This window comes from Nerophis ophidion, linkage group LG10 (genome assembly GCF_033978795.1).
Source record: "Nerophis ophidion isolate RoL-2023_Sa linkage group LG10, RoL_Noph_v1.0, whole genome shotgun sequence".
Lineage (NCBI taxonomy): Eukaryota > Metazoa > Chordata > Actinopteri > Syngnathiformes > Syngnathidae > Nerophis > Nerophis ophidion.
This window is the reverse complement of record NC_084620.1, coordinates 49,181,022-49,201,418: the sequence shown is the minus strand read 5'-3', so window position 1 is coordinate 49,201,418 and position 20,397 is coordinate 49,181,022. Positions and strand designations below refer to the sequence as shown.

The 20,397-nt window shown below is 33.5% G+C and overlaps 1 protein-coding gene across 5 annotated transcripts in view; it reads right to left on the bottom strand.

Annotated features, from left to right (window-relative positions):
- Window positions 1-2,337: 2,337 nt before the first annotated feature.
- The window catches only part of nav3 (neuron navigator 3), a 524,985-nt gene continuing 506,925 nt past the window's right edge, over window positions 2,338-20,397 (bottom strand). For all 5 annotated transcript variants that reach the window (XM_061913994.1, XM_061913995.1, XM_061913996.1 and 2 more), the window contains 5 exons: window positions 19,055-19,126; window positions 18,743-18,939; window positions 18,555-18,673; window positions 13,610-13,813; window positions 2,338-6,284 (listed from right to left, as the gene is read on the bottom strand). In XM_061913994.1, coding sequence (XP_061769978.1) covers window positions 6,165-6,284; window positions 13,610-13,813; window positions 18,555-18,673; window positions 18,743-18,939; window positions 19,055-19,126 — 712 coding nt within the window. In that variant the 3' untranslated portion in view covers window positions 2,338-6,164. The remainder of the gene's footprint in view (window positions 6,285-13,609; window positions 13,814-18,554; window positions 18,674-18,742; window positions 18,940-19,054; window positions 19,127-20,397) is intronic.

The window sequence follows — 20,397 nt, the reverse complement described above, 5'->3', positions numbered from 1 at the left end:
TATAGCATGACTTACTTTTAACAGGTTTAGGAGTGGGGTCTTCTGGAATCCGGCAAATGTATGTGGGACATTTCTCCCCCTCCCCCAAAAGAAAAGATAAAATGAATGTTGCGAATTATTGACGTATTTTAGGCCCCAATTACTGCACATAAACAATTCCAATTATATATATATATATATATATATAAATATATATATATATATATATGTATATATATATATATTTTTGGAGGGACGGAGGTTAAATATTGCATATCTTGTGTTTTTTTGCCATAAAAATAATAATTTTGACAAAAAGGGCATAAAACTTAAAAATAAGATCAATCTTTGTATCAAAAGATATACCTGAAGTTGATTTAGACATTTAAGCGAGGAAAATTAAAAATAATGCATGTCTTTCTTTTAACATGTTTATGAGTGGGGTCTTCTGGAATCCGCCAAAATTTAGGTGGGACATTTCTCCAAAACCCCCCATAAAACAACAACAAAAAAAGGTAAAATGAATGTTGCGAATTATTGACGTATTTTAGACTCCAATTACTTCACATCAACAATTCTAATTATATATATATATATTTTTTTTTTTTTGGAGAGAGGGGGGTTGAATATTGCATATCTTGTGTTTTTTTGCCATAAATAATAATAATTTTGTCACATTAACAATTCCAATTATATATATGTATATATATTTTGGAGAGAGGGGGGTTAAATATTGCATATCTTGTGTTTTTTTGCCATAAATAATAATAATTTTGACAAAAAGGGCATACAATATGAAAATAAGATCAATCTTTATATCAAAAGATATACCTGAAGTTGATTTAGACATTTAAGCGATGAAAATTAAAAAATAATGCATGTCTTACTTTTAACATGTTTATGAGTGGGGTCTTCTGGAATCCGCCAAAATTTAGGTGGAACATTTCTCCAAAACCCCCCAAAAAACAATAACAAAAAAAGATAAAATGAATGTTGCGAATTATTGACGTATTTTAGACTCCAATTACTTCACATCAACAATTCCAATTATATATATATATATATATATATTTTTTTTTTTTTTTTTGGAGAGAGGGGGGTTAAATATTGCATATTTTGTGTTTTTTTGCCATAAAAAACAATGATTTTGACAAAAAGGGCATAAAACATGAAAATAAAAACAATCTTTATAGCAACATATAGACCTGAAGTTGATTTAGACATTCAAGCGATGAAAATGAAAAATAATGCATGTCTTACTTTTAACATGTTTATGAGTGGGGTCTTCTGGAATCCACCAAAATTTAGGTGGGACATTTCTCCAAAAACCCCAAAAAAACAACAACAAAAAAAGATCAAACGAATGTTGCGAATTATTGACGTATTTTAGACTCCAATTACTTCACATCAACAATTCCAATTATATATATATATATTTTGGAGAGAAGAGGGTTAAATATTGCATATTTTGTGTTTTTTTGCCATAAATAATAATAATTTTGACAAAAAGGGCATAAAACATGAAAATAAAAACAATCTTTATAACAACATATAGACCTGAAGTTGATTTAGAAATTCAAGCGATGAAAATTAAAAATAATGCATGTCTCACGTTTAACATGTTTATGAGTGGGGTCTCCTGGAATCCGGAAAAATGTAGGTGGGGACATTTCTCAAAAAAAAAAAAAAAAAAAAAGATAAAATTAATGTTGCAAATTATTATTGTATTTTAGGCTCCAATTACTTCACATCAACAATTCCAATTATATATTTATTGGAGGGATGGGGGTTAAATATTGCATATTTTGTGTTTTTTTTGCCATTAAAAAAATTATTTTGACAAAAAGCGTATAAAACATGAAAATAAAAACAACCTTTATGTTAATAGATTGACCTGAAGTTGATTCAGAGATTTAAGTGATACAAATGAAAAACATAGCATGTCTTACTTTTAATATTTTTATGAGTGGGGTCTTCTGGAATCCGGAAAAAATTAGGTGGGACATTTCTCAGACAAAAAATAAAATAAAATTAATGTTGCGAATTATTGACATATTTTAGGCTCCAATTACTTCACATCAACAATTCCAATTAGATATACATATTTTTTTGGAGGGAGGGGGGTATAAATATTACATATTTTGTGGGGGGTTTTGCCATAAAAAACAATGATTTTGACAAAAAAGGGCATAAAACATGAAAATAAAAACAATATTTGTATCAACAGATAGACCTGAAGTTGATTTAGACATTCAGGCGATGAAATTTAAAAATTAATCATGTCTTACTTTTAACATGTTTATGAGTGAGGTCTTCTGGAATCCGGTAAAAATTTAGGTGTGACATTTCTCCCTCACACACCCCCCCCCCCCCCAAAAAAAAAAAAAAGATAAAAGAAATGTTTTAAATTATTGATGTTTTTCTTTATGGCTCCAATTACTTTATATCACATATTCCATTAGAGATTCAAGCATGGAATGCAAAACAATAAAAATAAAAATAAAATAATTGGTGCCTTTTTTAAATAATTTTTATGACCCTTTTGGGCCATAAATCGATGAATTGTATTGTTTTTGAAAATGAAAAATATCGAAAAGGCTCTTGCATGCTTTCATTTTTCATTGGAAAAGTTTGGACGCCCCTGGTTGAACAGTGTGTGTGCTGCGTGGGCAAACACCACCAGACACACACACACACGCACACACAAACTTTTTGCATCTTTTTCCTCTGCATGTCCACAATAGCAGGTGAGTTACTAACACACCTCAGATTCTCTGTGCAAGACTCTAGGTATTTACAACCTGCCCAGGTGTGCAAAAGCAACCAACAGATGGCTTGTGTCCAATACGTCTTGTTCTTTGTACATAAAGGTAAATATCTCTTGCTCGCCGGCCCCCAACACCAAAACATGAATTGTGCTCCTTTTAGTACAAGTGAGCCCAGCTCAACTGGGCCGACAGATCTAACCGAAACAAACCTTTTTATACACATATTTATATATATTTGTATACTTTGTACACTATTAATCAGCTCTGAATTCACGTACATAAACTCCTTATTTTGCACTTTATAGTGGGACTGGTAGGAAATGAAAGGCTGGTTTTGAAAAAAAAGGAAGCAAAATTCATCATCCATATTAGCCTCTTAAGTGGAAGCAAACGTTTGCACATTTAAGGCAGCGAGAAAGCACCGAAGTCCTCGTAAAGTGTTCTTTTTTTATATGTACCTGCACCGAGTGCGGCCACAGGGGGGCGCTGCCTGCCTGCTTGTCGCAGTCCGTAGAGTCCATTTTGCTCAAGTGCGCACTATTTGGCAGGAGCACAAATGGGCAAACGTTGGCACTTATCCAATTTTTCTTCAAAGTAACATGGCGGACAGAGCGTGACGTGGTAGACGCCCAGGGCCGGTAATGAGGGAGGGGGGTCCTGGTGGGAGGCCAGCCCACCCCCCCCTCCTTCCCCCTCGGACTTGTGTGAAGTTGGCACCCTCCCTTGTCATCAGAAAATATTAAATAACACTGGCATTTTTTGTGTGCTATGTTTGTACTGTAAACATTTTTATTTTGTGCCGTCAGCATTTTTTAATTATTCAGAAATACATTTTCTGACTTGTGACGTCATCTCCCCCCCCTAATAATAATAGTAATATATTGTTTAAAAAGGTTCATTATGTCTTCTTATTCATTAACATTTTAAATATGTCTTGTAATCAGACCATATTTTCGGTATATTAGATGGACTTTTTACCTAATAATTAAGGTAAAAAGTCCATCCAATATACCGACAATATGGTCTGATTACAAGAACATTTGAAAAAGTATAATAAAAATACATTTTTTGGGCACTCAAGGACACATCACGTTAAAATAATAACTAAATAATAAAAACTAAAAAAACTCAAAAAAACTGCCCCAAACATTTGCGCTGCAAAATGTTTTGGTCTAACTTACAGATTTCACGTTATCAACATTTAAAAAAAATCAATTATTTTCATAACCAGCCCAATAGAATGAAAATTTGAATCGTTACACGAAATATTTTTGCAGGGGACACATTTGGGGGGATTTTGACAAAGTAAACCTGTAACACCCAATGTATCATAAATGATACATACATGTTATTGAGCCCTCTACATCATCATATTCATATACTTTTTAAAAATGTATTGTAATTAGACCATATTTTTGGGATATTATATGGACTTTTTACCTAGTAATTAAGGTACAAATTCCATCTCTTTTACTGAAAAATATAGTCAGATTACAAGGAAATTTGAATAAATATATATAATACAAATACATTTTCTAAAAAAAACCCTCCAAAAACTGTCCCAAACATTTGCGCTGCAAACTGTTTTCGTCTAACTAATACAGATTCCACGATATTAACGTTAAAAAAATAAATAAAATAAATAATTTTAATAACCAGCCCCATAACATGACAATTAAAATCGTTTGGGGGGATTTTGACAAAGTAACCCAGTAACACCCAACATATCATAAGTGATACATAAATGTTATTGAGCCCTCTGCTGCAAAATGTTTTTGTCTAACTATTACAGATTTCACGTTAACGTTTAAAAAAATAAATAGTTTTCATAACCAGCCCCATACCACTACAATTAAAATTGTTACAAAAAATATTTTTTGCAGGCGACAAGTTTGGGGAGATTTTGACAAAGTGGGTAGTTGCGAATAATAAAACATTAATACTTTAAACCTGTAACACCCAATGTATCATAAGTGAAACACAAATGTTATTGAGCCCTCTACATCATCAGTGTAATCCGTTTTTCTCCAAAAAGCCTGACGTATCAGATTAGATGCATGCAATACACGTATAATCTACACGAGGGCCATACTTGACTTTTTAAAGGGCTGTCCAGTGAGACTGCCACAAATAAAAATGAAAAACACCTGATTTTTAAGAGAAACTTCACCAAATTTGAAAGGGAAAAGGTTAGAGAAATTCATATTTTTAACTGACACATCAGTACAAAAAGTTAATCCATTAAATTACTCATAATTGTATAATATGTAGTGAGACGATGTTGAAAATGTGTGCATCACATTTGAAACATCAGGCATGAAAGGTAGTGTAACTCTAAATTAGTCAATTGGTATTTTATTACATTTCATGCATTATAAATGAGATGTTTCAAATAAATACAATGTTTACATGAGGTGAATTTACTGTACTATTTTGTGGCAAACACTTGGTGTGTGTGTGTGTGTGTTGTGATATTTTAATGTCTGGAAATAACAGGATGGATATTTATGTTTTGGTTTGTATTGAATATTGAATCAAAATAGTATTGTGCGACCCGATGTGTCAAATATGATACACATTGAAAATCATATATGGAATTGGAAATTGATATTTCTGCGTGTCATATTATATTTTGGTTTGTTATGAGAAAAAAACATCAAAATAGTATTGTGTGACCCGATGTGTCAAATATGATACACATTGAAAATCATATATGGGAATGGATTTTTGTAAAATAAAATAGAGGAAAAAAAGATAGGATCAGTTTCAAATAATTGGATTTTTCTGTCAATGATTTACTTGAAATTAAAATATAATATAACATTTTTGCAGCACAAGTTTGAGGGGCGGGACGTCTGGATGACCTCACTTGTCAGAAAATGTATTTCAAAATAACCCCAACAGTCCAAACTATGATGTTTACGGCACAGCGGGTGTTGTTGGATGTTTAGTAAGGGGCACGTCACACAGGAAGCGCACCTGTAGCACACATTCATCTAGGTTGGATAAACACCCCTCACATCAGCAGCGATCATGCCTTGCTCAAAGGGTCACATGGGGGGGAGTTTGGACCAATGAACACCTTCCTTCCTGTCTTTAAGTGCATGCGTGTGAGAAGCACCTGTGTAAACATGAAGAATATTACCTGCCCTCCTCCTGTAAACATGTTCCACTTGCTGCTGACATCAACTGTTGCAAATACCTGCACGATATCATGTCATCTGTACGATATCATGTATCTGTACGACATCATGTCACCTGTACTATATCATGTCATCTGTACGATATCATGTATCTGTTCGATATCATGTACCTGTACGCCATCATGTCACCTGTACGATATCATGTATCTGCACGATATCATGTCACCTGGGACTTTGCCTCACAGATGTGGACGGGAGAGCGCTACTCGGCGCCTCATAACGCCGACTCCAGCGAGGAGTCCAGCTGGTCGTCATGGTGACCGGTGCTGTCGCTGTCGCAGCTCTGCGTGCTGGAATAGTTGGCTGCCTCCTGCAGCCTCAGCAGCATGTTCATCTGCCAGGGACAAAACAACCATGTCACACCTGTACTATACTGTACTGTACAATACATGTACTGTACTGAAATATATATTTACTGTACTATACATGTACTGTACTGTACTATATATGTACTGTATTGTACTATACATTTACTGTACTATGTATGTGTACTGTACTAAATATAACACTGTACTGTACAGATATACATATATATATATATATATATATATATATATATACATACATACATATATATATATAATTTATGTGTTTATGCCTTTTTTGTCAAAATCCTGTAAAAACACAAAATATGCAATATTTTTAATGTCTTTTTATTTTTGTGTTTTTTATGCCATTTTTGTTAAAGAAAACTTTGTTTTTTTAGTATAGAAAAAACACAAAATATGCACATTTCTACCCAATTAATGTTCCAAGTGGAATATTTAATGTGCAATAACTATGTCAGTAATTCATAAAAATATTGATTTTAATTCATTATTATTTTTGAGCAATGACAGTTTTTAAAAAATCCCACTAAAATGATTGGGGATCGAAAAAGGTCCCACTCAGAAAAGTTTTTATTTTACTTTCAACATTTAAGTCTCTGGATCAACTTCAGATCTGTCGATTGTAAGTTAAAAATTGTTTAATGTCTTTTTATTTTTGTTTTTTATGACATCTTTGTCAAAGAAAACTTTGTTTTTTTATAGCAAAAACACAAAATATGCACATTTCCAAATATGTCAATAATCCAAAACACCATTGATTTTAAGTAATTAGTATTTTTGAGCAACGACAGTTAAAAAGAAAAAAAATCCACAAAAATAGTTGGGGATCAAAAGGGTGCCACTCATAAAAGTTTAAAACATTTGTCAATTTGTTTGAATTTTATTTTCATCAATTAAATCTCCAGATTGACTTCAGATCTGTCGATTATAAGTTAAACATTTTTAATGTCTTTTTATTTTTGTGTTTTTTTATGACATTTTTGTCAAAGAAAACTTTGTTTTTTATAGCAAAAACAAAATATGCACATTTCCACCCAATAACTGCAGTAAATATATCAATAATCCATAATACCATTGATTTTAAGTCATTATTATTTTTGAGCAATGACAGTTAAAAAGAAAAAAAATCCACTAAAATACTTGGGGATAAAAACGGTGCCACTCATAAAAGTTTAAAAAAATGGTCACACATTTTTTTGAATTTTACTTTCATCAATTAAATCTCCAGATTGACTTCAGATCTGTCCATTATAAGTTGTTTTATTTTTTTTATATCTTTTTATTTTTGTGTTTTTTATGACATTTTTGTCAAAGAAAACTTTGTTTTTTTATAGCAAAAACACAAAATATGCACATTTCCACACAATAAATGCAGTAAATATGTCAATAATTCATAATACCATTGATTTTAAGTCATTATTTTTGAGCAATGACATTCAAAAAGAAAAAAAAAATCCACTAAAATAGTTGGGGATCAAAATGGTGCCACTCACAAAAGTTTAAAAAATTCGTCACACATTTGTTTGAATTTTACTTTTATCAATCAAATCTCCAGATTGACTTCAGATCTGTCGATTATAAGTTAAAACATTTTTAATGTCTTTTTATTTTTGTGTTTTTTATGATATTTTTGTCGAAGAAAACTTTGTGTTTTATAGCAAAAACACAAAATATGCACATTTCCACCCAATAAATGCAGTAAATATGTCAATAATCCATAATACCATTGATTTTAATCCATTATTATTTTTGAGCAATGACAGTTAAAAAGAAAAAAAAAATCCACTAAAATAGTTGGGGATCAAAATGGTGCCACTCATAAAAGTTTAAAAAAACCGTCACACATTTGTTTGAATTTTACTTTTATCAATTAAATCTCCAGATTGACTTTATATCTGTCGATTATAAGTTAAACATTTTTTAATGTCTTTTTATTTTTGTGTTTTTTATGACATTTTTGTCAAAGAAAACTTTGTTTTTAAAGCAAAAACACAAAATATGCACATTTCCACCCAATAAATGCAGTAAATATGTCAATAATCCATAATATCCTTGATTTGAAGTCATTATTATTTTTGAGCAATGACAGTTAAAAAGAAAAAAAAAATCCACTAAAATAGTTGGGGATCAAAAAGGTGCCACTTGTAAAAGTTTTAAAAATTCGTCACACATTTGTTTAAGTTTTACTTTCATCACTTAAATCTCCAGATTGACTTCAGATCTGTCCATTATAAGTTATTTTTTTTTTATATCTTTCTATTTTTGTGTTTTTTGTGCCATTTTTGTGGAAGAAAACTTTGTTTTTTATAGCAAAAACACAAAATATGCACATTTCCACCCAATAAATGCAGTAAATATGTCAATAATCCATAATACCATTGATTTTAAGTCATTATTTTTGAGCAATGACAGTTAAAAAGAAAAAAAATACACTAAAATAGTTGGGGATCAAAATGGTGCCACTCGTAAAAGTTTAAACAATTTGTCACACATTTGTCTGAATTTTATTTTCATCAATTAAATCTCCAGATTGACTTCAGATCGGTCAATTATAAGTTTTACATTTTTTAATGTCTTTTTATACCATTTTTGTCAAAAAAAAAACATAGTTTTTTAAAGCAAAAACACAAAATATGCATATTTTCACCCAATAAATGTTCAAAGTGGGATATTTAATGTGCAATAAATATGTCAGTTATTCATAACATTTATTTTAATTCATTTTTATTTTTCAGCAATGACAGTTAAAAAAAATCCCTCACTAAAACTCTTGGGGATCCAAAAAGGTCCCACTCATAAAAGTGTTAAAAATAAGTCAGAGATTTTTATTTTATTTTAATTCCAACATTTAAATCCCCAGATCAACTTCAGATCTGTCGCTTATAAGTTATTTTTTTACCGTTTTTTTTAATGCAGTTTTTTCAAAGAAAACTTTGTATTTTATAGCAAACACACAAATTATGCACATTTCCACCCAATAAATACAGCAAATATGTCAATAATCCATAATACCATTGATTTTAAGTCATTATTATTTTTGAGAAATGACAGTTGAAAAAAATTAAAAATCCCACTAAAATTCTTGGGGATCCAACAAAGGTCCCACTCATGAAAGTTTAAAAAATTAGTGTACACATTTGTTTAAAAATTTTACTATTACACGTTTTTATTTTTGTAATGTCTTTTTATGCCATTTTTGTCAAAGAAAACTTCGTATTTTTTAGAAAAAATACAAAATATGCACATTTCCACCCAATTAATGTTCCAAGTGGAATATTTAATGTGCAACAAATATGTCAAAAAATCATAACATTGATTTCAATTCATTATTATTTTTGAGCAATGACAGTTATTTTATTTTTTTTACCTGTTATTTAAAAAAATATATATATATTTGACTTTAGACACTTAAACATCCAGATCGACTTCTGATCTGTCGATTATAAAGTTTCTTTTTTTTTTAATGTCTTTTTATTTTTGTTTTTTTATGCCATTTTTAACTTTGTTTTTATAGCAAAAACACAAAATATGCACATTTCCATTTCCACCCAATAAATGCAGTAAATATGTCAATAATTCATAACAACAATGATTTTAAGTCATTATTAAAAAAATAAAAAAATAACAGTTAAAAAATAAAATCCCACTAAAATTCTTCAAAACGATCCTACTCATAAAAGTAATAAAAATTAGTCTTTCATCACTTAAATCTCCAGATTGACTTCAGATCTATCGATTATAAGTTTAAATTTTTTTTAATGTCTTTTTATGCTGTTTTCGTCCCCCCAAAATTGTTTTTTTATAACAAAAACACAAAATATGCACATTTACACCCAATAAATATTTAAAGTGGCATATTAGATGTGCAATAAATATGTCAAAAAATCATAACCTCGATTTCAATTCATTATTATTTTTAAGAAATGACAGTTAAATATTTTTTTACCTGTCATACAAAAAGACAGTTTTTTACTTTTATTTTATTTGACTTTCAACACTTAAACATCCAGATCGACTTGAGATCTGTCGATTATAATTTTTTTTTTTATGTCTTTTTATTTTTGTTTTTTTATGCCATTTTTAACTTTGTTTTTATAGCAAAAACACAAAATATGCACATTTCCATTTCCACCCAATAAATGCAGTAAATATGTCAACAATTCATAACAACAATGATTTTAAGTCATTATTATTGTTGATCAATGACAGGTAAAAAAATAAAATCCCACTAAAATTCTTCAAAACCATCCTACTCATAAAAGTAAAAAAATTTAGTCAGACATTTGTTTGAATTTTACTTTCATCGCTTAAATCTCCAGATTGACTTCAGATCTATCGATTATAAGTTTACATTTTTTTAATGTCTTTTTATGCTGTTTTTGTCCCCCAAAAATTGTTTTTTATGACAAAAACACAAAATATGCACATTTACACCCAATAAATGTTTAAAGTGGCATATTAGATGTGCAATAAATATGTCAAAAAATCATAACATTGATTTCAATTCATTATTATTTTTGAGCAATGAGTTATTTTTTTTTTTTACCTGTCATTTGAAAAAAAATAAAAATAATAATTTTATTTGACTTTCAACATTTAAACATCCAGATCAACTTCAGATCTGTCAATTATAATTATTTTTTTTAATGTCTTTTTATTTTTGTTTTTTTATGCCATTTTAACTTATTTTTTATAGCAAAAACACAAAATATGCACATTTCCATTTCCACCCGATAAAGGCAGTAAATATGTTAATAATTCATAACAACAATGATTTTAAGTCATTATTAAAAAAAAAAAATAACAGTTAAAAAATAAAATCCCACTAAAATTCTTCAAAACGATCCTACTCATAAAAGTAATAAAAATTAGTCAGACATATGTTTGAATTTCACTTTCATCACTTAAATCTCCAGATTGACTTCAGATCTATCGATTATAAGTTTACATTTTTTTAAATGTCTTTTTATGCTGTTTTCGTCCCCCCAAAATTGTTTTTTTTATAACAAAAACACAAAATATGCACATTTACACCCAATAAATGTTTAAAGTGGCATATTAGATGTGCAATAAATATCTCCAAAAATCATAACCTTGATTTATATTCATTATTATTTTTGAGAAATGACAGTAAATTTTTTTTTTACCTGTCATACAAAAAGACAGTTTTTTACTTTTATTTTATTTGACTTTCAACACTTAAACATCCAGATCGACTTCAGATCTGTCGATTATGATTTTTCTTTTTTTATGTCTTTTTATTTTTGTTTTTTTATGCCATTTTTAACTTTGTTTTTATAGCAAAAACACAAAATATGCACAATTCCATTTCCACCCGATAAATGCAGTAAATATGCCAACAATTCATAACAACAATGATTTTAAGTCATTATTATTGTTGATCAATGACAGGTAAAAAAATAAAATCCCACTAAAATTCTTCAAAATCATCCTACTCATAAAAGTTAAAAAAATTAGTCAGACATTTGTTTGAATTTTACTTTCATCACCTAAATCTCCAGATTGACTTCAGAGCTATCGATTATAAGTTAACATTTTTTTAATGTCTTTTTATGCTCTTTTTGTCTCAAAAAAATTGTTTTTTTTATAACAAAAACACAAAATATGCACATTTACACCCAATAAATGTTTAAAGTGGCATATTTAATGTGCAATAAATCATAACATTGATTTCAATTCATTATTATTTTTGAGAAATGACAGTTAATTTTTTTTTACCTGTCATAAAAAAAGACAGTTTTTAACTTTTATTTTATTTGACTTTCAACACTTAAACATCCAGTTCGACTTCAGATCTGTCGATTCAATTTTGTTTTTAATGTCTTTTTATTTTTGTTTTTTTATGCCATTTTTAACTTTGTTTTTATAGCAAAAACACAAAATATGCACATTTCCATTTCCACCCAATAAATGCAGTAAATATGTCAACAATTCATAACAACAATGATTTTAAGTCATTATTATTGTTGATCAATGACAGGTAAAAAAATAAAATCCCACTAAAATTCCTCAAAACCATCCTACTCATAAAAGTTAAAAAAAATTGTCAGACATTTGTTAGAATTTTACTTTCATCGCTTAAATCTCCAGATTGACTTCAGATCTATCGATTATAAGTTTACATTTTTTAATGTCTTTTTATGCTGTTTTTGTCCCCCAAAAATTGTTTTTTATGACAAAAACACAAAATATGCACATTTACACCCAATAAATGTTTAAAGTGGCATATTAGATGTGCAATAAATATGTCAAAAAATCATAACATTGATTTCAATTCATTATTATTTTTGAGCAATGACAGTTATTTTATTTTTTTACCTGTCATTTGAAAAAAATAAAAATAAAAATGTATTTGACTTTCAACATTTAAACATCCAGATCGACTTCAGATCTGTCGATTATAAAAAAATTTTTTTTATGTCTTTTCATTTTTGTTTTTTTATGCCATTTTTAACTTTGTTTTTATAGCAAAAACACAAAATATGCACATTTCCATTTCCACCCAATAAAGGCAGTAAATATATTAATAATTCATAACAACAATGATTTTAAGTAATTATTTAAAAATAATAATAATAATAATAAAAAAATAAAATCCCACTAAAATTCTTCAAAATCATCCTACTCATAAAAGTTAAAAAAATTAGTCAGACATTTGTTTGAATTTTACTTTCATCACCTAAATCTCCAGATTGACTTCAGAGCTATCGATTATAAGTTAACATTTTTATGCTGTTTTTGTCCCCCAAAAATTGTTTTTTTACAACAAAAACACAAAATATGCACATTTACACCCAATAAATGTTTAAAGTGGCATATTTAATGTGCAATAAATCATAACATTAATTGCAATTCATTATTATTTTTGAGAAATGACAGTTAATTTTTTTTTTTTACCTGTCATTAAAAAAAGAAAGACAGTTTTTTACTTTTATTTTATTTGACTTTCAACACTTAAATCTCCAGATGGACTTCAGATCTGTCGGTTATAAGTTCACATTTTTTTACACGTCTTCTTATTTTTTGTGCTTTTTATACCGTTTTTGCCCCAAAATAGGTCAACAATTCAATAACTATAACTATTTTCTGAGCAATGACAGTTTTAAAGTAAATTATTATTATTAATAGAGTCAACATTGCAACTTTTCCTATTTATATTTCACCTCTTTGCTCTTTTATAACACTTTTTATATTTAAAAAAATATATATATATTTGTATAATGTGCCCAGAGTGTTAAAAAAAAACGGCCCCCGGTGCACAATTTGGACAGCCCTGGGTATGACGCGATATATTGGGTGGCTCTCTCACCAGGGGGTCCCCCTCGGTGTCGCTCTGGGACATCTGCTTGGACGAGGCGCCCTCCTTGGACGAGCTGTAGCCCTCGTAGCCCACGTCCTCGGGCCTCAGCTGCAGCAGCGATTGGCCCTCCTGCTGCAGCGTGGGGCCCTTCCACGGGTACGTGTCGCTCACCCACTTGGACGGGTCCTCCCACGCCGCCCGCTTGCCGTACAGCTGGTTTCAAAAAAACAGGACTTGAGTATGGTCCTTCACACTCAGGGGAACAAGTAGAGTATTAAATAGAAGAAAACTAGTCAAAGATCAACTCTGGGCGGCATAGCTCGGTTGGTAGAGTGATTGGTCCCAATCACAATGTTCAGTGAGCAGGTTGTATTATGTATGTTGACTTTATGTGTTGGTTGATTTTATTTTTTCCCCCTGCACCATGACTAGGGATGGTTGTTTGGATTGGGTGGTATAACTCAGTGCTGAGCAAAATTCACAGTCGCTGTTCCGATTTAAGTCAAAGTTAAAGTACCAACGAAAGTCACACACACGCAAGGTGTAGCCAAATTATTCTCTGCACCTTTGATCACTCCCCGGGGAGGTGAGGGGAGCAGTGAGCAGCAGCGGTGGGCGCGCCCGGGAATCATTTTCGGTGATTTAACCAGACTGGACTCTCAAACTTTTATGTTAGATCCACTATGGACTGGACTCTCACTATTATGTTAGATCAACTATGGATTGGACTCCTACTATTATGTTCGATCCACTATGGACTGGACTCTCACACTATTATATTAGATCCACTGTGGACTGGACTCTCACTATTATGTTAGATCCACTATGGACTGAACTCTCACACTATTATGTTAGATCCACTATGGACTCTCACTATTATGTTAGATCCACTATGGACTGGACTCCCACTATTATGTTAGATCCACTATGGACTGGACTCTCACACTATTATGTTGGATCCACTATGGACTGGACTCTCACACTGTTATGTCAGATCCACTATGGACTGGACTCTCACTATTATGTTAGATCCACTATGGACTGGACTCTCACTATTGTGTTCCATCCACTATGGACTGGACTCTCACACTATTATGTCAGATCCACTATGGACTGGACTCTCACACTATTATATTAGATCCACTATGGACTGGACTCTCACTATTATGTTAGATCCACTATGGACTGGACTCTTACACCATTATATTAGATCCATTATGGACTAGACTCTCCCTATTATGTTGGATCCACTATGAACTGAACTCTCACACTATTAAGTTAGATCCACTATGGACTGGGCTCCCACTATTATGTTAGATCCACTATGGACGGGACTCTCACACTATTATGTTAGATCCACTATGGACTGGACTCTCACACTATTATATTAGATCCACTATGGACTGGACTCTCACACTATTATGTCAGATCCACTATGGACTGGACCCTCACACTATTATGTCAGATCCACTATGGACTGGACTCTCACACTATTATATTAGATCCACTATGGACTGGACTCTCACTATTATGTTAGATCCACAATGGACTGGACTCTCACGCTATTATATTAGATCCACTATGGACTAGACTCTCACTATTATGTTAGATCCACTATGGACTGGACACTCACTATTACAGTATGTTAGATCCACTATAGACTGGACTCTCACTATTATGTTAGATCCACTATAGACTGGACTCTCACTATTATGTTAGATCCACTATGGACTGGACTCTCACACTATTATGTTAGATCCACTATGGACTGGACTCTCACTATTATGTTAAATCCACTATGGACTGGACTCCCACTATTATGTTAGATCCACTATGGACTGGACTCTCACACTATTATATTGGATCCACTATGGACTGGACTCTCACACTGTTATGTCAGATCCACTATGGACTGGACTCTCACTATTGTGTTCCATCCACTATGGACTGGACTCTCACACTATTATGTCAGATCCACTATGGACTGGACTCTCACACTATTATATTAGATCCACTATGGACTGGACTCTCACTATTATGTTAGATCCACTATGGACTGGACTCTTACAGCATTATGTTAGATCCATTATGGACTAGACTCTCACTATTATGTTAGATCCACTATGAACTGAACTCTCACACTATTAAGTTAGATCCACTATGGACTGGACGCTCACACTATTATGTTAGATCCACTATGGACTGGACTCTCACACTATTATATTAGATCCACTATGGACTGGACTCTCACACTATTATGTCAGATCCACTATGGACTGGACCCTCACACTATTATGTCAGATCCACTATGGACTGCACTCTCACACTATTATATTAGATCCACTATGGACTGGACTCTCACTATTATGTTAGATCCACAATGGACTGGACTCTCACTATTATGTTAGATCCACTATGGACTGGACTCTCACACTATTATGTTAGATCCACTATGGACTGGACTCTCACTATTATGTTAGATCCACTATGGACTGGACTCTCACACTATTATGTTAGATCCACTATGGACTGGACTCTCACTATTATGTTAGATCCACTATGGACTGGACTCTCTCACATTATGTTGGATCCACTATGGACTGGACTCTCTCACATTATGTTGGATCCACTATGGACTGGACTCTCACTATTATGTTAGATCCACTATGAACTGAAATCTCACACTATTATGTTAGATCCACTATGGACTGGACTCTCACTATTATGTTAGATTGACTATGGACTGGACTTTCACACTATTATGTTAGATCCACTATGGACTGGACTCTCACACTGTTATGTCAGATCCACTATGGACTGGACTCTCACTATTGTGTTCCATCCACTATGGACTGGACTCTCACACTATTATGTCAGATCCACTATGGACTGGACTCTCACACTATTATATTAGATCCACTATGGACTGGACTCTCACTATTATGTTAGATCCACTATGGACTGGACTCTTACAGCATTATGTTAGATCCATTATGGACTAGACTCTCACTATTATGTTAGATCCACTATGAACTGAACTCTCACACTATTAAGTTAGATCCACTATGGACTGGACGCTCACACTATTATGTTAGATCCACTATGGACTGGACTCTCACACTATTATATTAGATCCACTATGGACTGGACTCTCACACTATTATGTCAGATCCACTATGGACTGGACCCTCACACTATTATGTCAGATCCACTATGGACTGCACTCTCACACTATTATATTAGATCCACTATGGACTGGACTCTCACTATTATGTTAGATCCACAATGGACTGGACTCTCACGCTATTATATTAGATCCACTATGGACTAGACTCTCACTATTATGTTAGATCCACTATAGACTGGACTCTCACTATTATGTTAGATCCACTATGGACTGGAGTCTCACACTATTATGTTAGATCCACTATGGACTGGACTCTCACTATTATGTTAGATCCACTATGGACTGGACTCTCTCACATTATGTTGGATCCACTATGGACTGGACTCTCTCACATTATGTTGGATCCACTATGGACTGGACTCTCACTATTATGTTAGATCCACTATGAACTGAAATCTCACACTATTATGTTAGATCCACTATGAACTGAACTCTCACACTATTATGTTAGATCCACTATGGACTGGACTCTCACTATTATGTTAGATTGACTATGGACTGGACTTTCACACTATTATGTTAGATCCACTATGGACTGGACTCTCACTATTGTGTTAGATCCACTATGGACTGGACTCTCACTATTATGTTGGATCCACTATGGACTGGACTCTCATCATTATGTTAGATCCACTATGGAATGGACTCTCACAATTATGTTAGATCCACTATAGACTGGACTCTCACTATTATGTTAGATCCACTATGGACTAGACTCTCACATGTATATACATACATATACAGTATATACACATACTTTTATATACAGTATATAGATACACATACATACATATATGTTTCTTAAAAGGACGAGGAATAGCTAAACATGCTTCACTACACACCGTAGGAGGATACAATAGCTCACCTGGCGTCACAATGTAAACAAACGCCATGGGTGGATCTACACCTGACATCAACTTTATTGATACCAAGTACAGGAGCGTATCTAGTCGATACTACTATGAGTACATCGATATTTTTATCATCACATTTTTTTTCTTTTAAATTAAAAAAAAAAAAAAATACATTCATAAAGACACACTAGGACTTTGAATATGACCAATGTATTATCCTGTAACTACTTGGTATCGGATGGACACCTAAATGTGTGGTATCATCCGTAACTAATGTAAAGTATCAAATAAGAGAAGAACAAGTGATTATTACATTTTAACAGAAGTGTAGATAGAACATGTTGAAACAGAAAATAAGCAGATATTAACAGTCAACGAACAAGTGGATTAATATTTTTTTTTACAGTTTCTCCTTGACAAAATAACAGGTAGATAAATGACACAATATGTTGCTGCATAGACTAATTAGGAGTCTTTGTTTGTTCACTTACTACCAAGTTGTCTACTATGTTCACTATTTTATTATGTGAATAGCTCGTTTGGTAGAGTGGCCGTGCCAGCAACTTGAGGGTTGCAGGTTCGATCCCCGCTTCCGCCATCCTAGTCACTGCCGTTGTGTCCTTGGGCAAGACACTTTACCCTACCTGCTCCCAGTGCCACCCACACTGGTTTAAATGTAACTTAGATATTGGGTTTCACTATGAAAAGCGCTTTGAGTCACTAGAGAAAAAGCGCTATATAAATATAATTCACTTCACTTCACTTAAGGACTAAATTGTAAAAATAAACATATGTTTCATGTTCCCTAAGATCTTTTTGTTAAAACCCGTGGTCCCCTTTATTTAGAAAAGTATCAAAAAGTATACATATTGGTATCGGGACCACCTTAGTCCGCACGGGTGCCAGCACTCACCTGAAGTCCTTCCCTGACAGCCTCCAGCAGGTAGGGCACCAGCGAGTAGTTCCACAGGTCCGTGAACCAGACCCGGGATCCTTCCACCTCCATGGGACAGGACAGGAAGAGCCGGGGACCTGCAGGGGCCACAACGCCAGTCATCCGACATCCATGGGGGGAGGTGCTGAGGACGACCTTGACCTCACCTATCGTGACGTCGGAGGAGCTGTGCGCCTCCAGGAAGCCGTTGAGGTAATGCCAGGTCTTGGGGATCCAGTCTATGGTCTTGATCAGCTCGTTGCTGCGCATGTTCTTGGCCAGCTCCGTCTCGATCAGCTTCCTCCGGAGGAAGCGGCCCAGGAAGCCTTTGACAGGCTCCGTGTGGTTGGTACACAGCACCCACCTGCAAGACCCGGACAGGTGTGGACAAGAAGACACCACTTTTGCAACCCCCTCCCCCCGTGATTGATGTCTTTTGGCCATTTTTAACACCACGCTCGGTTTCCATGGTGACCCACCTGAAGTTGTGATGCAGCTCCAGGTTGGGGGAGGAGGAGACGCCCTGGTTCATGGTCCCAATCACATAGGGGCTAAAGCAGGACATATTTACACTTGAGCTCACCAAATCCTCACATTCCCCCCAAAATTGTGACAAAACCCAAAACCTGTAAATCAGTTCCCAGTGTCTTATTTTATTTTTCAGAATTTTACCCATCATGGAATATCCCGAAAAAAGGCCTGATTTTCGCTATCTGGAAATCCACCGTCCATTTTTCCTGTGATGTCATTTAGTGATGCCAACATGGCGGATAGCACAGCAAGATATGGCGACATTAGCTCGGATTTGGACTCGGGTTTCAGCGGCTTAAGCGATTCAACAGATTACGCATGTATTGAAACGGATTGTTGGAGCGTGGAGGCAGAGAGCGAAAACGAAATTGAAGAAGAAACTGAAGCTATTCGGGGATTGCCTTCTGACCAACGATTGGAGCAACTTAAATCCATCGATTGGTAAGTGTTTGTTTGGCATTAAATGTGGGTGGAGGGAAAGGCTGGATGCAAATATAGCTACAAATGTACATACAGCTAGCCTAAATAGCATGTTAGCATCGATTAGCTGGCAGTCATGCCGCGACCAAATATGTCTGATTGGCACATAAGTCAATAACATCAACAAAACTCCCCTTTGTGATTTCGTTGACTTTATGGTTGGAAATGCATCTGCTTTGAGTGTCGCAGGGTATCCATACATCTCTGTGCCATGTCTGTCGTAGAATCGCCGGTAAAATGTGCAGGAGCAACTTAAATTCTCGATTGGTAAGTGTTTGTTTGGCATTAAATGGGAGTGGAGGAAAAGGCTGGATGCAAATATAGCTGCAAATGTACATACGGCTAGCCTAAATAGCATGTTAGCATCGATTAGCTGGCAGTCATGCCGCGACCAAATATGTCTGATTGGCACATAAGTCAATAACATCAACAAAACTCCCCTTTGTGATTTTGTTGACTTCATCGTTGGAAATGCATCTGCTTTGAGTGTCGCAGGGTATCCATACATCTCTGTGCTATGTCTGTCGTAGCATCACCGGTAAAATGTGCAGGAGCAACTTAAATTCGTCGATTGGTAATTGTTTGTTTGGCTTTAAATGTGGGTGGAGGGAAAGGCTGGATGCAAATATAGCTACAAATGTACATACAGCTAGCCTAAATAGCATGTTAGCATCGATTAGCTGGCAGTCATGCCGCGACCAAACATGTCTGATTAGCACATAAGTCAATAACAACAACAAAACTCTCCTTTGTGATTTCGTTGACTTTATCGTTGGAAATGTATCTGCTTTGAGTGTCGCAGGGTATCCAT